Source organism: Pholis gunnellus, assembly GCF_910591455.1.
Source record: "Pholis gunnellus genome assembly, chromosome: 11".
NCBI lineage: Eukaryota > Metazoa > Chordata > Actinopteri > Perciformes > Pholidae > Pholis > Pholis gunnellus.
The window spans coordinates 9146982-9169355 of record NC_136538.1 but is presented as its reverse complement, the minus strand read 5'-3'; the positions used below and the strand labels follow the sequence as shown (position 1 = coordinate 9169355).

At 44.6% G+C, this 22374-nt stretch overlaps 1 protein-coding gene across 1 annotated transcript in view; it reads right to left on the bottom strand.

The window, feature by feature from the left end:
* Nucleotides 1–1126: 1126 nt before the first annotated feature.
* The window catches only part of slx4ip (SLX4 interacting protein), a gene marked incomplete at its 5' end in the record, with an annotated part of 29428 nt that continues 8180 nt past the window's right edge, over nucleotides 1127–22374 (bottom strand). Inside the window, 4 exons of the mRNA XM_079168610.1 lie at nucleotides 1127–1940; nucleotides 2035–2141; nucleotides 10815–10903; nucleotides 12598–12675. Coding sequence (XP_079024736.1) covers nucleotides 1163–1940; nucleotides 2035–2141; nucleotides 10815–10903; nucleotides 12598–12675 — 1052 coding nt within the window. The 3' untranslated portion in view covers nucleotides 1127–1162. The remainder of the gene's footprint in view (nucleotides 1941–2034; nucleotides 2142–10814; nucleotides 10904–12597; nucleotides 12676–22374) is intronic.

Here is a 22374-nt window from a genome sequence, read left to right as displayed (position 1 = left end):
GGTTACACCCACTAAAGCAGACGGGGGAAGCACTGCTTTATTAGTAACCTCACTGTTGGACAGGCCTTTCGCTGTCAAATTGCCACGAGCATCAGCCAGTCTGGACTGTACGGGAGGAGAACAAAGTGCAGAGATCTGCATGTTATTTCACGCAGGCTGCTTCCAGAAAATGACCAACCCATTTCCACAAAGACTCAGATTTATTTTTTGCTGGCAAAAAAAAAACTATCATAAAATGTCTTTCCAGTAAAATAAAAAATAAATCGGGAGTAATGTTTAAGGCAACATCATGTCATCAAGTGGAACATCTTGGGCTTTACATGGGGGTGTGAGGGGTAGTTGGCCCCTAGTTGCCCCGTGCTCTCTCTGGGCCAGGGCCAAGTGAGTGATCCAAACAGCCCTGTCGAGTGTTGGGCAACGACCGCAGCTGCAGTTTAACCTGTGAGACCGAAGACGCCCTGCTACTCCCAAATAAAAAAAACACTAATATTTCAATACTCTTCATACATCCACACATATTTGGTCCAAGTTCAATATACAAGCTGCATAATACCCCCACATTTAAAGATGCATTTCAGGTGCTTAGCAACTAAGTAGTGAGCAAATTGCATATGAATGAAATCCAACTACATAAGTACATTTTTGAGAATGTGGTGATGAAATAAATCTGGAAACAGCAATCAATCACACCAGAGCTTCAGTGGGGAAACTGGACAGTTTTCAGACACGTAGGAGCCAGTATTTCAGACCAAAAGCCATGACGTACTGCATGGCTCCTGCCTGTCTGAAATCCCCAATCTACACTAAACCAAATCTGAACTCCAATTAAAGCTTTTGGACTTTCATTTGCGAGCCTCTCTTGACCACCACTACTTAAGGGTGGAGGCAAAGTCTGTTTCAAGTATTTGACAAAGCGTAACCCAAACGCTCATGTATCAATTGCCATAATGTGTTCAGCAATTCATCTATGTGTGTGTGTGTGTGTGTGTGTGTGTGTGTGTGTGTGTGCGTACTGAATTTACAGCACATGTGAAAAGAATAGACATTGTAATAAAATGTGACACATGTACAAATGCACTTCATGTGAGGTAAACGCGTAGCCTGACACAATATCATCTCTGTGGCGTCAGGCATCTTTACTGTAGCTTGTCTCTCTCCCCCCTCAGGACCTCTTCAGTCGTCCTAATCTAGAGGCTCTGGGCACATTTTCGCTCCCCCCCTCTCCGAGCGTGGATCTGGAACTAATAGAGGAGCCTGAGGATGCAGGCTTGACAGATAGGCCCCTCAGACTTGCGGCCAGCCTGTTTTGGTTTGTCTGTGCCGTGTTATTGCTTGTGAGGGGGAGCCTCTGGGCCCGTTTTTCTGGAGTAAGCAGCTCGACTTCCAGTGTGGTTTTCTTGCGCTCGGTGACTGGGAAAGCCTTGGACTCTGCCTTGGCTTCGACTAGAGGAAGAGGAAGAAGGTCACGCTTGGGTGTTTGTGTGGAGCACTCGGTGGAGTGAGTTTGCATTGTGGCTGGAGGTCTTCCAAGGCACGTCCTCTTGGCCCTCCGTGGGTGAGGGTCTTCCCCTGCATCGCTTGGCTTGCACCTCTTGCTCGTTCTTGTCTCCTGACTGATTTCATGTTGGCAGAGATCTACTGAGGCCCCATTTGGGTTGACGCTGTCCGGGGGACTGTTCTCAGTCTGCTGCTCCTGGGTCAGGCCCTGCTTTCGAGTATCCCCAATCTGAGCTTCCTTTAAGGCACTGGGACAAGGCATCTTGTGGTCTGCCTCTGGGAGGCCCTTCTGTCCAGAGCTGGATACAGTCTCTTTTGGGCTAGATTCTGACTCTGCAGCTCTAAGTTCTCCTCTTTGGTTTTTGGGACAGGCTCTTAGGTCAATCTTCTGTTTCCCCACGCTGGAACCATAGAGCTCCTGCTGGACTCTAGCTTGTTTGGCTCTGAAAAAGTTAAAGGACAAGAGGACATGAACAGATACTTGAGTGTCCTCTCTGACCGGTGGGGCTGGAAAGTTCTGCATTAGATCATACTTACATCTTTTGAAGCACAGTCTTCTTTGTTTTTGTGGGGCTGTTTAAAGGCTCTAGGGTTTCTCCCACTCTGGAAAAATATTCCGATCGGCTTTGTTCACTCAGTTGAGTCTAGAGAGGACAAACAGATCGGTGTAAACAAAAAATATTATTCCTGGCATCCCCTGGAAAGGTCTGGCTTCACAGCAGACTGCTGTCATCATCTGGCATTGTCGGACATTAAAAAACATTCACTGGATTGCTATAAAAATGATAAGATAATGAATACAAGTTAAAGTAAAAATATTCCAAAAATGATAAACAGATTTAAAGTTTATATCCTCTTCTGATTCTCCCCAATTCCAAATGGTTTTGTCTTTTCATTATTGAACTGAACTATGATACATGGCAAGAGGAATGTCTTAGTAACAGCCCCAGCTGGCACAAATAATTAGTCCCCCCCACTTAATGCTGTCCAAAGCAACCACCTCAAAGGCTATAGAAAATAATCACCAGCTTGTCACAGAGTGGCGTGTGCTTCTTAGTCTATGCCGTCTGAGTGATGCTTGCAGCCTGAGGCAGGATTACTAAACGGTGAAACCATGTTGACAAGTTAAAACAGCGATTAAAGAACGATCCTTAATAAGATTAGAGGCAGAGGAAAAATACAACTGAGACATCTGAATGGGAAAATGCAAAAAAAAGGGGGTAAAAAGCTCCTCAGAGGATAGAAGATAAGACAAACTCAAGTTAGTGAACGTAGCCTCGTGGCTAGTAGACTGTAGCAGCGCTTTTGAGTTGCAGGTTCAAAGTTCAACAAACCCACATACAGAGGGGGGCCCACTGAGGCAGAACAGGGAACGGGCCAAAGATTGGATCTCACCAACGTGTGCCCTCAACAGGCCACTAATGAAGGTTAATCACAGGTCTTTTCCTTGGCTGACCTAGAACAGACTCTTGATTTATGAGAGAACCAGAGACGCTGGCGGCAAATTGAGCAGAACTTAAAAGGTTGAGAGCCCGACAATTTATCGTAAATTAATTGAATCAAAAAAGTTGGTGGGAGAGTAGCTCTGGTTTAGAAATTGAGCCGAAGTACATGTTTTACCAGAATAAGCAGCATACAGCTGAAGAGCTTCGTGATTTGAGCTACATGCTAAAGTCAGCATGCTAACATGCTCGCAGTGACAATGCTAACATGTTTAATAGGTATGATCTTTATCATGTTCACCATTATTGGCTTGGTAGCATGCTAAAACGAATGCTAATTAGCACTAAACATAGGGTGCCGCTGAGGCTGATGGGAATGTAATTTGCTTTGCATGTATTTGGTAATAAACCAAAGTAATGGACACATCTTGACCTGATGTTGGCAACAGATGAAAAGTTAAGAGTTATTACAATTCATTCTGAGCGCACATTAATGTGTGCGGCACGTTTCTTGGCAATCCATCTCATAAGTGTTAAAGACATTTCACTCTAAATGTCAACCTCATGGTGGAGCTTGAGGAAAGGTCACAGGACGACATAAGTCAGTGTCATCTATCCACTGGGAACCATGAATGTCTGTCCCCAAAACATTGTGGCAATGAACTAGCCAACTACCTTCAGCAGCACTTTGGCAACAGTGGAGAAATGTGGGCTGTTGAATATGTTGCATGAGCAATATCGCAGAGTAACAGAAGGGCTGCAGGAATGAGTCCTAAACCCGGATATGATTTAGCAATCTAGCACTTTCGGTTCCCTTGTCCCGAAATCAATGATTTTTTGAATGATTTTTTGGTGAGATGCCTGAAATGATGTGTGCGGTTAACATACTTTAATGTTTTGTTCTACAATATAAAATACGTCAGTAGATACCCCCTTTCGAGAATCCTGAAGCTTTTACATGTTGAGACTACAGAACTCAATGAGACTACAGAAGACTGAAAGACTGTAGTCGCAATGTGCTCAAACACCCTGTTGTGTTTGTATCTGCCGTACAGCGGCCTGGACAAGGTGCAGACCCTCTAACTGCAGCAATGAATTGCTGAGGAATGTGTCAATCACGATGCACCTGCGGCCGCCTCGTTATCCCGCCTCCAGCCCTTAATGAGCCAATGGTAGCGGTGCCTACGACTGTCTTTGGAGAAAAAAATCAAAACAAATGCAATGTGAAGATAAGGGAATACTGCAGCTCGTCTAAACTACCAAAATTATCTGAATGATCTAAATCGGAAAAGAGGCAGACTGTTGAAGGAGCAAGTACTCCTGCCACAGGGATTCGTTGTGACCTTATATTGCTTATATAGCGCCGCTGGCACAACTAACGTGACGGAAGAGACAGCAGGTGCTTTGGCTCAGATGTCAGATGTGAGAAGGTATGTGCTTTATGTGCTCTCTTGTCGTTGTTAAAGTTGCTGTTGAAAGTTGCCTGCGCACATTTCCTGAGCATGTGTGTGTTTCTGACGCACAAATCGGTGTGAAAGAGAGATTTGCATATCATTTCTTTTGATGGGCTGAAATAGCAAAACATGACGCTGTCGTGACTCTGCTGTAAATAATTTGGAGCCAGGTTATTGGAGTTATTTTCCAGACCTGTTTAGTGCGTTATTTGTAGATGGATGAGTGAAATGCTCCTATACTTCAATACTGTTGACATTGTGGGCACACCGACCTTGCTTTTTTGCTTTATGTATGCAATATTTGCGATATTGTGTCGTTTATGGTATGGTACATTGCAAATAAGTGCGTGTCCCGGTCCTTAGAGTGGGTGTTGAGGTATTTCACTAAAGTGAAAGATTTGACCTGTTGGTGCACTTGATGAAAGGACAGGGGTTCACCAAAGTCATCAGGATTCATCCTCTAACCACCATGAACGTCTGCCCCATATTTAACGGCAATCCATCCAGTAGTTGTTAAAATATTTCAGTCTAGACCGACAGCCAGACATTGCCACCCATAACACGGATAAAACCCTTTGCAAGGGGAAAATACAAGCAGACAGAAGTTAAACTTCAAGATTTTGAGGTTGGGGCGAGCGTGTTGATTTAGTTTTTTCAGATCATTATTCCATAAACTGGTTGGTAAAATGATCAATGTGCACTCTAAGGCTAGAGAAAGCAATGTGGTACGCTCTAACCTCCACCAGTTGCTGTGAACACAGAGAAAGAAAATCATTAACGTCCTCTCCCACATGTCATGGTACCAGTGACAACGTATGAACCAACAGACATGGGGGGGGAGGAGTAATTGTCCCGAGCTGCAAAGGCAAGCTGTGGCATTGTGGCATTGTGGCATTGTGGCTTTGCACGGGGTGTTGAGACCTATCTGCACTCTGGTGTGTGGAATAAAAAGGCCAGACGGAGGGAGGGTCGTGAATAAGGAGGCTGGGCAACAGGGAAGTGGGCGGAGACGACAAGAAAAAAGGGACGAGATACTAGAATGAATTGGAGAAAGAAAGAGCTTTTAGAAAAGGAGTACAACAAAAGAAGAGGAACCCCACAGAGTCATATCGCCTGACCTCTGCAGTCTCTCCAGCATGCCCACAAACACAAGAATCCTCACACAGGAAGTTCTCCACAGGCTTCCCTTTGTGTAGAGATGGAGTCATGCTAGAGTGTGGGCAGAGGCTCAGTCTTTACGCTCTCTCTCTCTCAGAGCTTCGGCTAGCCTGGGATTTGGAGCTGGGACAGTGACACACATTCAAAGTTGCATTTGCCTACGCGCTCACACACCCACCCCAACAACAACAATTCTGAGAAAGATGTGGGTGCCATCATTTGCATTGTAATGCCTTGATATGTATTCTCATCTGTTTAATATGAATAAATGAACGTTTGAAAATGAACTTGAAAGAAAAATCAACAAGAAGCCTTATGGGAGGTTCTCTGGGAAAGTTTTGTGCCTTTTTAGTTCCTGTCGGCACAACTTCAAACGAGCAAGAGAGAGAGAGAGAGAGAGAGAGAGAGAGAGAGAGAGAGAGAGAGAGAGAGAGCGAGTGAAAGGACCGAGTGATGAGAAGGAAGAAGCATGAAGAGAGGAAGAGGTTGGATATACATAGAAAGAAGGAGGAAGACAGATAGAAAGTCAGACAGAGAGAGAAATGGGGCATGAATTATTATCACCAGGGGTCGGACAATCTGAATATAGCAACTAGTGAAGAAAGTAGAGGGATTAAACATGGAGGGAGAGTAAGCTGGTGAATGAATAAACATTATAATTATCACAAGCCATGTGGATAAAACAGTAAGTATTGTGTGGGAACCGAGGTGATCTAATCTCGCATGAAATGACGCAAACTCCCAATAGCTGGAGAGCTTCTCATGAAATAGGAGGGAGAGATGGTGGCAAATAAGAACTTCTACGGTTTAACCCGCCCCCACCGCCGGCTAGTCTGCTCGCCTCCACACAAAACGGCAAAGCGCTTTCGCGTGAAGCAACACGTAGAGCAGACCAACAGTGCCCTCCCCGGCCGCGGAGCCTCCGAAACAACATGGCTCGACCACGGGAGCCGCAACAAGACGGCACATCTGGATGTCAGATTATAGAGATAAACCTGGCAAAAGGGCAGGGAGAGCAGAGACAATGAATCATTTGGTTTAAAAGGATACCGGTGGTAGCTTGCCCCAACTCTGAGTGACTCCTGGAAACAACTTCAAAAAGATAAGCGCACACAGGCTCCATAAAATACAGGGAATGAGCAGTTTCTCCTCTGCCATCTAAGATTAGGTAGGAACACAGACAGATTAACTATCTTATCTTTTGAGACAGCTGCTTTTGAAAGTAATGCACTGATAAGGCCAACTAGTCCAAAATACTCCACATGTGATGACAAAACCTCGTCTAGTATCCAAAGACGGTGCTTATTTCGTATTTTGAGCGACGTGAACATTGCTTTATATCTGCTGCATTAATGCCCATGGTCATATATCTGTACCAATACAATAACAACTTTGCAGGTTGAAAACATTCCGTTTTTTTGAACAACCTTGCATTCTTTTTAGTTTATCTAATGGGTTTTGTAAGGCTTTTAAAAAACCAAAAAGAGGTCAGGGATGTTTCTCAGCACATCGTACTGTAAACTTTTAGTTGATGTGAAAAGATTCAAAGTCAGCATGCAAAGCTCTGATCAACCATCAACTCATTTCTGCTTGTGATCTGCCACAGTGGATCGTTTGTTCTTGGATTACTCTCTTTGTATCTCATCCAACACACATTAAACCAACAAGATGACATCCTATAAATCCAGTTATTCACTCATCTGTCACAAGATAATGATTCATACCACTTGAAGTAATTGAATCCCGAAAGGTATTCGAGTTATACAAATCTAATTAATCTTTCCACTGGAAAGCCTTTGAACAGCTCTATGATGGCACAACTAAGTATACAAAATCCTTAAACTGGCACCAAGACACAACAACGCGATTGAACTGTCAGGGCAAAAACTACCTCCTGCAGAGATGTTCGTGAAACTAGTCCACAAATTCCTCCCCTCTCCTTCCTCCCACCCTGCTCCCACAGGGGAAACATGCCCTGTTTGTCTGAGCTCACCACATCTTCCCTGAAACAAAGTCAACAAACATGCATGGGCACATACTTGTCTCAAATAGAGGACAGTTCTGATTCATGAACAATGGCAAACGTTTTTGGATCCGCCCATGTTTAAGGATTAAGACAAGCTGTTAACTGTTTGGACTGACTTTGTGCAAATCAACGAAGGCGGCTTAAGACAGGATGGAATGAAGGGACACGATCGTGTGCCGTAAAGAGATCTTAGCCATGTCTTGGGCCTTGTTGGAGAGCAGATCAGCAGACACTGGAGGCTTGGGAAAGCACTGCTGCTAGCTGTTGCGAGCTGTGAAGAACAGAGGCGTGCTGAGGTCATGAGTAAACACACAGACTTGTCCACAGCTCAGAAGAGGGGGTGGGGTGGGGGGGTGGGGGGGAGACTGGAAACACATCTGCTCTGCCTTTGATCCAAACGTCTGCGGCCCAGCACGCCACTCACCTCAGCTGCCCACTCTGTGCCTGACTAGAAAACATCGGCCACAATCCTAAACACTCGCTCTTCCTTCCCATGCTGCCCTCCTCACTGTTGGCGCTGACTCACAAATCGGAGCAACGTTTCACGAGGGACTTTAATCTTCAAAATGTCAAGAAGAAGACAAACATTGTCGAAGAGATGCCTTTTGTTTGCTTCCCATGCAAACGCAGTACTTTAAGTGGCCCTCGCGCCTGCAGCGCAACAGTCGGTTCTAGGTTGCAACAGGCCGAGTACTTCAGGCTGATATTCGTCTTTTCATAGATCAAATATCATTCATGCTCAAACCACAGCCCTTGTCTCGTGGTCGAACTGCGTCTGAAACCTTCTAGTTTCCAACATCGACAACAACTGCTATAACTCTTGGAAACAGACATTTCCGGCAGAGTACTGCAAGCCCGTCGGCCCGCGGGGCCGAAGTTGACTCCACGCCAGGCCTAAGCATCGGCAAATGATGTATTCCTTTAAGGAATAACTCAGTGTGTAGGTTGTGTGCTTAACATTAGCGATATTCAGTGTGTGATCAAGAGGAAGAGAGTACCCGCGTGTGTGTGTGCACTTAAGGCTGTCCGTGAATAAATATTACATCACCACAAGACCCAAACCAAGTTCCCGCGTCTTGCTAGTCACACAGTCGCTGATTAAAGTGAAGGAGTTAGCCCTGAAGTTAGCGACAACTTTGGCTCAGACGTGCTCGCTCAAGGTGGGCTGACCTCTTCAGGCTATTCTCATTTAAGTGACAAGCCTCTCCTCCAAGTTCTCCAAACTTGCCACATCACTTTTTAAGGTTGTTATGGCGAACATGTTAGCAAGTTTGCAGGTCTAAAATGCACTATCCTTTTTAGCTCTGTTGTTACCGCCATCAGCTCCTGAGGAAAATATCTGTAGCCTCAACACAAATGTAGGTTTGTGTTGAACAATAATTGGTTTCCTAGTTCCTTCCACACTACTGTAAATGACTAAATCTTACCATCTCCTGACTGAACCACAGCTGAAAATATGACTAATAAGAGCTCACGGACGTACAGCATGCCCAAGCGTGGGACCGAGATGCTGGCTTTCACAGCACAAAAGGCCAACCATGATGTCAACGTTAGTTCCCTCACAACATAACCCCCTGACCTTATGAGAAGTGCTAACTTGATGAGTTTACATTTCCACTGCGGTTAAGGATTTTTGTTCAATAAGTCACACAAACTAAATCCTAACAACAAACCCTCCTTAAATACAGGGAAATTTGGCTTCTTTTGGGACTAGCAGGCTCATGCTGTCAAGAGCTGTGGAATAAAAGACGCCTTCTTAAGCACATGACCAACTTTGACATTGAACTCCAAAAGGTCCCATTATTTTTAGACAGCAACATTAGTATGCCTTACATCAGTTGTGACTCACTGCATACATTTTTTTTTTTTTTTTCATTTAGATTTTTCACTTTCTTGGCAACTCTGAAATTGCAAAAACTCAGTTTCTGACAAATTAGAAGAGAGCGAAGAATGTAAACAAATAATTGTTTTTGTCATGTGAACAACTATAGCCCTGCTGTCTGGTATCTTTCCCCTACAAACCACGTTCGAGGTTGGGCTAGTGAGAGCCCCACCACAAGACTCCCACCCTCCAGCTCCCTCTGCATGTACTGTACGAGCCCAGAGAACCACATCCTGAGGAGAGGAACGCAATCGACAGCAATGCCTCCTTGAAATGGAAAATCGGTTACACAATCTGAACTTTTCACTGACGACTGTGTTGCTCCACTAAAAATATTACAATCACTGCTTTCATTGGAAGCCAAACTGTGGAGAGTGCAGAGACATTTCAAAGGGAAACAATAGCAAAAAGCCCCATAGAAAAACAGCAGCCCACTGATCATGGGATGTGATGGGAGAGATGTCTGTCCTTGATGTGAGTGCCAAGGTGAGAGGCTCCTCCACCATTTCCTACAATACTCTTGGGAGTTTGGATTCGAATGAGCACCGGCCAAAGGATAGTTGTCCGTAAAATGAATGGTCAAAACAGAACTACAGTAGAAGGTCTTATGACATGGGCAGTGCGCATAATATAGCTTAGAGTCTTGCAGGGAAATACCCAGTGAACCCAATTTGATCTGAATCCCATCAATCAAGGCACATGACAGTTGACTGCACACAATCACCTTAACTGAATTCCCCCTTTAAAAAAACCAATGTTTCTTGTTGTAGCTCACTGTTATGCTGTAAAACCGGAGAATAGGAAGTATTAATTACATATACATAGTGAATATGAAGTCTTTACACTTCGAGCAAGCTGGTTAAATGATGAGTGTTATGTTTTGACAATGTCAACATTGGCTGCGGTGCCACAATGAGTTCTAGAAGTATCGAGACTTTCCCAAGAGCTCAAATGCACAGAATTTGTTTTGGCTCTATTTTCCGACTACCCATACATTTTGAGGTTTACAAAAATCCCACATTTGAGAACAAACTGAAATTGTACAGCTGGGGTGAATTGGCAGAATGTGGGAGCAGGAACTTTTGTGGATAAAGGGTGACTCTGCACCTTTAGGACCCCACCTCACTCCATCCAACCCCGAGCCATCGTCTCTTTCCTCCTCACGGGGTCTGTGAAAAGCCCCGGCAGGTTCAGAGCCCCCCCCCCCTACCCCCCACCCCTCACGTTACTAAGGATCAGCATAATAAAGTGAGAGCACAATTTGGCAACACATCCCTATAATAACACACAGACCCATGCAGGAATTTGTGCCAGGCGACTGTGAGAGGAAATAGAGGAGTATAAACAGCACTCACTGCGGCCATGCTCAGGTTTCCATGGTGCGCTGCGGCGTCCTCTGGACAGCTCGCGCACACAACATAGCGCTCAGGAAACACACGCAAATCTGAAGGCAGGCAAAGAAACAACACAGACCATGCTAGTTAATAATGTGGGCGCACCTCTTAAGTATGAGTCAAAGTCAGACAGATGGAAATGTGGTTGAGATTTAAATTCACATCTACAAACACCAAGTATTTACTGTCCCTCAGAACAGAGAGGAAAGGTTGTGAGCTTTATGAGCCACGTAAATAGCATGAAATATTAGACAATTTTATGTTGACAACGGCTCTTTGGAGTAAAAAGACCGTTTTATCTGCTTCAATTTACAACAACAATACTATTACATGTATTATATCATGATAAATAACTGACTTCAACATATCACCTCAACTGGACAACCAAAATGGCCAATATCTGACTGATACAGAGCCTCATGTATGTTAATTACTTGCATAGACAGTCCAAAAATCGCAACATTACTGTCTTCTGCATCACTTCCTGCGGGAACAAATTACGGGACCATTAGGACCGACATGCTATAGTATTCTTCATCTTGCATTCTTGATCCACTGAGCTCACCGCCCTCTGTTCAAAGGGTTTACAGCTGTGGGGAATCTAGTCCGTAAAAGCTTATATTCCTCTTCAGTGGCCATTTTTGAAGACATTGGTTTTGCTTCACTTGAGTGGATTTATAAATACAGCCAATACACACACTTTGGTTAAGGAGAAACAGAACTTGCACATACCACACACTTTCATTCGTGTACACACACATTGTGTTGCGTATGTAAGGAGGATTACAAAGGGGCCTTTCACATGTCCAAATCGATTGCGCTGCCGTCGCGGTGGGCAAGCGTTCCCACACGACTGTTTATCACGATTCACAAGATATATATATATAGTTGAACTTTTGGAATGCTGCACCACATGTCATATGACGAGGAACAACTAATCACTGCCGGCAGATATCTTTTCTTTTGTCTGTAAATATCATTCTGCGGTAAATAAATGGAGAATTTAATCATTTTAGTGCAGGACCCCGACCTGATCATTTGCGTTGTTGGGTGAAATAAAACTAAGCTAAATCAGAAAATACAACAGTATTCTGAATGGCTAATTATAGTAATAGTTTTAAAAAGTCCCAGTGTGTTTTAGCCTCATAGTCTTCCTAGTAGCATCTAAAAGCGGACCATGCCATTTGCCATGTATAACTAAAGATTTTAACCATCTGTTTTATAGCTGATTTACATGACCTGACCACTAACTGAGCTACCTACGGCTAACTCATTGGACCAAATTACACAACCTCTGACCTCAGGAGACCGGGTCTAATTTGATGCGTAACGGACCTGCTGAGAGAAGCCGTCATCTCAGTCTGCAGCAGGTCAGAGCTGCCTTAACATCCAAGCCCTTAGGGAGCAGATATTAACTTTACTGACAGGAAGAGAGCCATGTTGGTCCCATGAAAAGGTGGCCACGGGTCACAGGCACTAGATGGGCCGTGGAGATAGATTCTCACTGGCCTCCAATCTCTCTCTCTCTCTCCCACTCTCAGTAGCCTCTCCAGGGAACCACTTAATGGCTGCCTGTTCTCAACAAACCCCCGAGCAGGTAGGGACAGAACATAAAAACAAGTGAAGGGGGAAAAAATCAACATACAGACCACAGATGACTTGCTCGGTCTGTGGGAAATGTGGCTGAGTACGAGCCATCTATTTCCGATTCATTTAACTGGAAATTGATTCTTTGGTTACGTACCCCCATAGAGCTGCTTGGCAACACATCTGAGGTTGAAGTGCCGCTTCAGAAAATTGGCCACCAGGTTGAAGTTTTTCCCTGTAATAAAACAAACAAACAAACAAAACACGTGACACCATTTCCAAGACTTGAAGATAAAGTGGAGAAAGTGGTTAATCAAGAGACACACTATACACACACGTATCCAATAAAACGCTCTTCATGTGATGAGCTCCACAACTGGGACTACTCCCATCACACACTGTAGAAGCACACTTGGCCATGCTGAACTTCTAAGTGAATACAGGACGAGAGATCAAACTCTTATAACGCCGCTCTACTTCACATTATTGTGCTGTTGGCTCTATATGGCTCTTTGTGCTTAAAACTACATCCCAAAAATGTCCTGCTAATCTTAAACTCAGCCGGGTCACAAAACCAGCCAACTCAGCCATGGAGTGAGTAACGACTCATTCTGTTTCAAGTTAACTGACCTCCCAGTTTGTAGCAAATTTGTCATGGAATGTTTGTCATGCTATGTAAGATGTGCTGGGCAGAAACAGAAGCCTGTTGCCTAATCTGGTAGGAATTTGTTGACTAAAAGCCAGGGTCTGGCCAACACGCTATCCAGCGGTTCTTTGTAAACAGTTCTGGGAAGGTGACAGAGCCTGCTCACCCTTTTGGTACCGTCTTGGTACCCTTTTCCGCGTGAATGTAAAACTATACCCTGCTTGACTTTACCACCACCTCTATTATTTCTTTTTCTTATTTGGCATTCTCGTATAGCTGTTGCCGTGTGAAAACATAATTAACTGCTGACTACGGGGATTTTTAGTATTTTAACGTCAATTAAAGGATTACATGTTTTCCATAGTCCTGACCTCTTGCACTCAGCTCAGAACTCCCCGGATAATGTCAAATATGCACCGTCATCAAGCTAAAAACGAGGGCTGTCTTTGTCTCTGAAAAGCTGACATGTTGGAAGTGGGGAGGTTTTCACTCCTCAGCAACAACTCTTGACAGTCAGTCATGGATAAAACTTAAAATAAAGCCTCCTTTTAGATGTTGATCTACATTTAGGACAGGTATGCCCCGCACGGTGCGTTTGTTGACGACACACAGAGCAGACAGCATGGTAACAGCATTGGCCCACACACAAGTGTGAGGGGCGCCTTTGGGAACATCCTCCTTTTGCCGTGAGATGATGTCAGCTCAGCACAATCTCAAAGCATCGTCTTCAAAAAAGAAGCCGTCTTGTGATTTTTTGGGGGATAATGACATGCAATTACAGAGACAGTGCGTCACAGGTATATACTTATACGTATATATAGTGATTAATGTCACCGCCACGGCTTTGTTTTTCTTTGTGTTTGTGGCCGAATTAGCAACCATAATTCATACTTGCAAAAACATAGAAATGATTGGAAGACAGAGTGATTACAGAAGTCAATCAAATCTATTTCAAACAAACCAACCTCAGTCTGTGAGACTGAAAAAAGAAAAGAACTTTAAAGTTTCGTATAATTCAAATTAAACTAACGTGAGAACTCAAAGGGCTTTCAAATTATGGATACCAGTTTGTTACTATGATACGAAGCATCAATATTTTTCTGAGGACAACAGGGTCAAATTGGAACCTAGGCTACACTTGTCAGTTTAGCATTTATGGGAACATGTTTGATCTTTAAAAGCAATTAAATATAAGTTTAGCCTCCAGCAAAATTCCCATTAGACAGCTTTGTGAACATGTATTACAGTCTTCTGGAGAGACCAAAGACAGTTAACAGTTAACATCCATGTTTGATTCATAGTTCTAATTGTCTTTTTTGTCTATGATGCAATTTAATAAGCAAACATAAACTAGGGATGCACAGATACAACTTGTCTCTGGACCCAGTACAACTACTTACATTTGTGTACTTGTCGATACCGAGTACCGATATGTGTACTTAATACCACTACAGTTCTAACAATGACTTTGAAAACATGTTTTATTTCTATTAGGGAATCCTCACTTTCTGATTGTTACAAATTAAATATACAACATGATGCTGTTGCTGACTTTTTATCATTCAATGTGGTGTTTTCCTGAGCATAGTTCTTTGCAGTAGAGATGTTAATATTTATTAATAATCATGCCAAAAAGCTGAGTAAAGCTTCGTTGGAGTTTAAGTTTGATCTTAAGCAAGTGAAACACATGTTGGATTGAAGTCAGGTGATCTACATGGCTACTAAGTGACAACACAACTGTGTCAAAGTCCAAATTAGTATGGACTGTATGCTGTACAATGTGGATGTCTTGTTGAACCAGGAGACTTCAGTCAGTCCCTTTTTAATACTTGGTGTTCATAAAGTATGTAGCAATACTGGATAAGCCACCAAGCTTTAAATAGAGGGCTTAATTAATCCCAAAGGGTAATTGCATGTACACACGGCGTGGTATGTTGAGCATGTTTGCATTAACAATAACAGCATTCCTTTATTGGAAGAAAAAAAACATATTCTATTATTCTTTAAATAGCAAAGAAGTGGTCATCTATTGCCCATTCTGGATATCTACCCAGAGAGGAATGCAGATCTGAATCATGTTTTGTTTTCTCTGCCCATTCTGGGTCCAGGAGGGAAGCGTCTTTCATTGCACAGTCGCTTTGATTTTGTCCGTTAGACTCTTGGGCCTCATGTCTAGCGCTACAACTATTCTCGCTGCTTTCCCTGGTGGGCTGAGCTTGCCAATTCCCAGGACAAGTTTGACAGGGATGTCTGGACACAGAGTTGGGAACCAGTGCAACGCCATGGCCCGAGACATCAGCTGTTGCTCCAACTTTATAGCGTCCTGCACAGCGCAGAGTTGCTCTTGGCCCGCTGCCCGGGTTCTCTCGTGCTAAGCTTACATTCATGTTTCTCTCACACAAACAGTTTGCTAGTGCCTCCTCTGGGAATGAGTGGCCCCTTTCTGTGGCAACTGTGGCCTACAGTGGTGCAATAACCAAATCTGCAGTAGAGCCTTCAAAGGGTTTCAGTTGTACTTCCTGCAGGAGAAGACGGTCTTGCTTAATTGTTTTGAAACCTGATGCACAACAATATCCTGGCAGGTCAAACCGTAAACAAACCAGCACGCCATGTTTTCAGAAATGTGGTAGATAATAACGTAACCGCTTGTATGGAGTTACTTATACCATCGTGTAATACACCGCAGGACAACTGCAGAAAAAGGACACAGACTCCACAGGGCTTGTGCCAAGGCCAGAATACTGTAGTTTTGAGAGACACACACACACACACACACACACACACACACACACACACACACACACACACACAAGTACGCACACATCCCTTCAGCTTTCACCGCTTCCTGGGAAAACAATGAGAGGAAAGAAAAGTCAACAAACCAAAAGGCATCCAGAGTGACTAGGACTGTAAAATGGAACAGACAGGGGAGAGAAGCATTCAGACCAGGGTCAAAGGTAAGGCCCCATGGAACAGACTTCATTAACTTCAGTTATATCCTGAGGAGATCATTAAAACACAGCCTACTTCTTCTCGCCATCCGCATTCCTGGCGGCCCATGCTGTTGTGACTCCTGCAGGAATCCATAGGAATTTCTGCTCTGATATTTAACAGGAATACTTAAGTGAAGTTCCCTCTGAGCTTTCTTCAAGAAACCTGTTTAACACAGCTAGACTTCTATTGGCTGAAAGCAATATCTTGGGCTAAGTCTATGTCAGCAGATGTGCATAGTGATACTTACCACACGCAAGGAAAGTATCATCATGCCAGCAGTTCCAAACAGATGGAAGGAAAGATGACTGTGCAGCTGTGTATTCAAAATATTTCAATCAAAAGCCTTGAATAGGCTGGTTCCCCACAGAGGAATGGACAATGAGAAGCCTCTCTTAGTTCAAATCTTTCCAACAAAAATGAAAAAAACAACTCTTCAGGCTGCAGTATTATATATCATCAATACACAGAAAATGATGCCAGCACTGTTTAAAAAGCATGGCCCCGAGAAGGAGAGAAATCGGATTACCCACAAGCGGCATGTAAATGCAGGTTTTACAGTAACCTGGTTGTTGCAGTGCGTGTAAAGGCTTTCTCTGATTTCCGGCGGTAACCTGATTTCTCTCATTAACCACGGTTCTAGGATGCATGTAAATGTAGTGACTGTGTGTCAGGAGAGCTGCAATTCCCACGCAACCCCTTTATGAACAGGAGTTGGATCAGCAGGACAGTCAGACATCAGTGCCTGAGAATCCTGCTCTTTTGACATCTCCGCTTTGATGTGGACCCCCTCCCTCCGTCCTCAAGTGTGGGGGGAGAGTTGGGGCTTAGAGCAAGAGAGAAGGGTGGAGTGGTGAAGGATGAGAGCGCTTGAGGAAGTTACCCATATGTAAGTGGGGGCTTTCCTGGAAGGACATCACTCTCTGTGCAACTACGGCTGGAGCAGAGCACTGTGCCTCATCATCCTGCACAACGTCCACCTGAAACAATATTTGCACATGAGTGTTCAATTTAACATTTGGGTGACCCCTTCATCGCAGTTACAAAATACGCCGCAGCATGGTAGCTCAGGCCAGCCCATAATGCAGCATGTGACTAGAGTGGTGGGGAGCATTTTGGAGCACAGAGCAATTATCGAGAGAGAGAGAGAGAAAAAAAATCTATTTCTCAGAAACATAATCTGATGAGAGAAATGCAGTCACAATAAAAAAAAAAAATGTCACATTTAATCATCATTATATCTTAATTAGCCCAAGAGACCATAAATCTCAGTGGTGCCACTGTTTATATTTCAGAGCATTCAGAATGAGGAGGATGCAAACTGCTTATTTTGCATTAAGTTGCACAATGCAGAGCAGTTGGTGGACTTGAGTTATGCACTGTGCTGGCCTTTTAAACCTCAGATCAAGGTCTCATTGGAAGCAGGCTGTCTCTGCCTGCTGGGCCCACTCCAATTTTGCTAGCCTGTGTTTATAAATCCAAATAGGTGAACCATGGCACACATGGCAAAGCTAGGTTTTTGCTTCCAGTGACTAATGATAACCGTCCGGTAAAGCAATGAAGACCATTCTGCGTTGAATTGACTGAAGCGTCAATTTGATCGAATTTGATCTTATTATTTATTTTACGTAAATGACATAAGGCACTACAGGTGTGGAAATTCCTTGATTGTGAGATACGTCGCAAAGTGGACGTGAAGGATTCTGCGTCAATGCAGTGACACAACATAATAATAATAATAATGTTTCCCTTCACTGTTGAGCTTGTTTCTCTCCCCTCTCTGTGATCTCTGTGTTTCACCGAGGGCTGTTGTCAACAATGTTGGGCTGAAGAAAATGCGCATGCCGGCTGAAATTCAACCGTGGCGTTGTTAACGCTGTTGGTAGATGCAGTGACTTAAACCAAGCAAGAGTGGACGGCTAATTCATTCAGTGCCATAGGCATTCAGTGCACTGTCCTGCAGCTGCTATGTGAAAACCTTATTTTTATAGACTACAGCACACATGTAATGCACTGTAGAAATATATATGTTTGTTTTTGTAATGTTTATGTACTGAGGAGGGTCAAACAGATACTGGCTTTTTATATTATTGTAGTTTGAAAAAAAAAAGGCTGGCCTTATCTGACCACACAAGGCACATTCGGCACACAGCACAACAATGACATCTGTCCACAGGAACCACCACAGAGCTCATAAGAGCACATGACACAGGCCCAGTTCTCTCAAAGTGAAGCAAAGAGCAGGGAGAAACAACAACATCCTCTGAAACCTCTCAGTGATCACTACAACGAGGCCTTCTGGACATGCTGAACACTTAGCATGAGTTCAAGAGAGTGTGTGCCATCTTCCCAGACCAGATTGTGGTGAATGGGAACAGTCACATGAATGTGGTCCGTGCTCAGGCTCAGGCCCTAATTATATGGGAAAAGAGTGTGGTGTGACAGCCATGGCGGGGATTGCGGTTGTGTCCTAAGAGGCTGCAGCTGACCCTGCGGAGAAGGGGAGAAGGAGAAGGGGAGAAAGTGAAAACATAAAGAGACGACACGAGGAGAGCAGACAAGAGCTGACACATGGAGGGCACAGGCAGAAGAGAAGTGGAGAGAGCAGATAACTGTATAAAAATGCAAAGGGAAAAGATAAAGAACGAAAGTGTGTGTGTGTGTGTGTAGTGTGCAATAATAGGAAGGGGGAGGGTTAACATTGGAGTCAGACTGTCCTGTGTGTTGCAGCAGAGTAAGGCCAGGGGCTTACAGAAAGGATTTAAAGAGCCACAGCAACACCACAAAGCACCAGGGGAAAGGGGGTTGCCCAGCAGGGGCCAGGGGAGGGAGGGCGAGTGGGGAGAGGGGAGAGGGGCAGGACTGACTGGAGTGGCTACTCTGATCAGGATCCATTTCCAGCCTGGGCCTTGGAATTCCTTTGTTCCTGTCACAGGTCTCCGTTTCCCCCCTCGCCTTAATCCCAGCCTGCCTCACGCCCAGTAACACAGCGCAGGGCAGGTAACTCGGCCGCATGCATGCCTCTCTATTTACAGACCAGTCCCCACATAACAGCCACTTACATAAATAGTAATAGCTGTGTGGTGGCAGTGAGAAGAAGCAACGTGGGTTAATACAGGGTTGTCACCACAGTACTTCTGTGTCTTCAGAAAAGTCCTGTGAACTGTCAAAGTACGAGGCTGAAAGGTTGGCATGTACCAATTCTCCCTAAAATGGACATCTAACACACGTTTTTTTTGCCTTTTTGTACACAGAACGTCCGAATAGCTTTTCCAAATTTGCTAAACTGTTCGACCCGGGTGCTGTAGGCCTTCGAAGAGCCAGAGAAGCAAAAGAAGGCTAAATCTACGCGGCACTGACGGGGCAGTGCAAAAATGAACCGTCTCCCTTGTAGTCTCTACACATCCTGCGCATTCTTCATTGGGAAGGAGATGGTCATTCGTAAACACATTCTCCAACAGTAAAGCTATCCAGCAACACTTGTGCTTTTCCCGCAATGGCCGTGGCCAGGCCGCCTTAAGCCCCCTTCATAGGGCTGCCAAGAGGAGTCAGTGGTACACTGTGCAGCACTCGCAAAGCCCTCTCCCACGGCTATTAGTGACCATTCATCTGGGGAGCCTGGGAAAATGCCTCTCCAGCCTGCCGTGGCCATGGGGAAACAGGCTGGCAGGTGTTCCCTCCCCCTAAGCCCTGGCACCTGTGCAGAGAGAGGAAGAAGGAACCAGCTCTGCCATGGGCTAAAATGCTCTCTAGGTACCACTTTGCCAGGGCTCCTCTAACTCCTCTGACCGGGAGGAGGCCACTCAAACAACAGGCTAAGCTACACACCCGAGCTCTACCTCACATGGAGAGATCAATGTGGCTGTATCGATTCAAATGGTAGATGTAAGACATCTGGTAATGTGCTTTGGCAATTTGAAAAGGCGTGTTAACTAAACCCGTGTAAAATGGGCCTTCTCAGTTTACACACGGCACATACACACAAATATACACACCATTATGGAGCACAAAATCAATATCCCCTTGAGGTAAAACAATACTAGACCGAGAGCAAATAAAAAGAGAGCAAACAATCACCAGTTGTAGTATCTAATCGAATGCAAAAAGTAGAAGTATATCAGTGTCGTGTATGTCGTTTGTACAGCATGTCGTGTTGTCCAAGAGGGCCATGTCTGACGTGAAAAGGTTTTTTCTTCCTAGGCTTGTTTCCTGCAGAGCAATGGCATCTTCATGAGGACAAGTGTGACACTCATGCTGCCTTAGAGCAGAACCACCAGCATCTTTACTCGTATATCATATCAGATAACAAAACAATGTCATCCTCAAAGCATAGAGAAAACCTATTATCTTCTCATTTTCAATCTGTAATTACTCTGAGAAATGTGGGTGTGTTCAACACGGTCTCCCATCAAGAATGCAGGCCTCTCCCAAACTCCCCTTTCCTGTGCTTCTAAAGTCTAGCATGTCCAGTCTGCTTGTCCAGAGCCAAGATGTTTGGTGGGAAAAGTTCCCTATGTTCATCTCTCTAAAAACATAAATAAATCACATCACTATGAGCTAATCATGAAGTCTCATGTAGCCTGGGTAAAAAAAAAAAAAGAAAAAGAGGGGGGGCTGGGGGGGTTGACAGTTGGAAATTGGCCACTGCAGCAGAGATACAAAGAAAAGGCTTGGATTTATGTTGGCAGAAGACATGGTGTAAGCCTCTCTGTGACATGTTCACTGGGTGCTATACACACACATATGCACCCAACACAGCATACATACATAAATACAATAACCCATAGGGATAACTCAGATACAAACACTTGCACTGAAGGGCCTTGGAATGCTAAAAGCTGTTGATGGCTCATTGGAAGTGCCAACAGCTGAGGCGGTTACGCTGTTCTTACTGCTGTCTGTTGGCGGAAGCCCCTGTGATTTCACACTGGCACCAGCTCAAACACCGCCTCATACAAGACCCACAATTCCCCCTCTTAATACCATCCCACACATAGCACCACACTCCATCCGCCTATTCTTGGCCCAGACATCAGTACCACTCTGCCTGACACCTTTCTCTAAGTGCAGCAACAACATGAATGAGCACGTGTTTCAGCGCATAAAACGAGTCTCGGTCCAGGATATCCACCTTAATTCTGCTCTTGAATAGCGTAATGCTGCACAGACACACATAGATGCAAATAGGCCCTCTGCTGAAACAGATCCACGCAGAAAACCAGCTTCCACTCCCTGCTTTGGACAGTCTGAAAGTCCTGTGAGGATTAGCATGTTAGCGTTTGACCTGCTTGCTGAACAGACGACCCCAATACTTAATACCTACCCTGAGGTTTGCTGGGCTCCCCTCCATAAGCCTATAGTCCGTCCTTCCCCTTTTATGGCTCCTGCCTGCCTGCTTACTTCTCACAGTCACAGTCTCTCCACCTTTACTGCTCTGCCGCCTCCCTCACATGGGACAATGAAAAGACCAAGAATGTGATTACACTCACTTAAGACCTTTTAATAGGACTAGAGCACATGAACTGTGTGGGCCTGTGTGAGGCGCCATACCTTTTCATGTTCTGAGTGTGGAAAATTCTCCAGTATGGTATGGAGTCATGTTCCACTGTTCCACTTTCTTTTTGGCAAAGCTGCAAGGAGCTTAATCATTTTTACATGCATATTTCCCTGCTGAAATACTGATAGTCCCCTTGTTCCCCCAGTGGAGTGAATGTGTGGGTGTAAGTGTGTGTGTGTGTGTGTGTGTGTGGAGCCTCAGCCTGTGATCTCCATCATTAGACATGTCTGTCTCTCTTCAGTCTGTCATGGGGAATATGAGACAGGCTTTTCAGTAACCGTACACTGTCAGCCTGTTCACACCTAGCCCAGGGGGTAGGATATATCTCTCCAACACACTCTGGCAACTTTTGATTCTCACTGCTTCTGACGTGCATCAGCACCTGTGTGCAATGCGCACGCTCGTGCATGCAACCGGTTTGCCCGTTTATGATGACTATGCGTTTTAACGGTTTTAATAACATGTACACAAGCATCTGTGTCTGAAAACAAATGGACACGTGTATGCACAGTTTCGGTGGACGACGGGAGTGAAGTGGAGGGGAGTAGCGTGAGAGGCTGAGCTGCAGCCACAGGAGAAACTTTATGGAACCAACTGCCCTGTAATCCCACTCTCACAGTCAGGCCTGCCCTGCTGAGTGAGCCCAGTTTAACTGCCCTTAACTGCTACCTGTGACAAACCTGTCTGCCTTACAACACGCAGCTGGGGGTTCCTCTGAAGCTAGACTTTCAGTGCTTCAA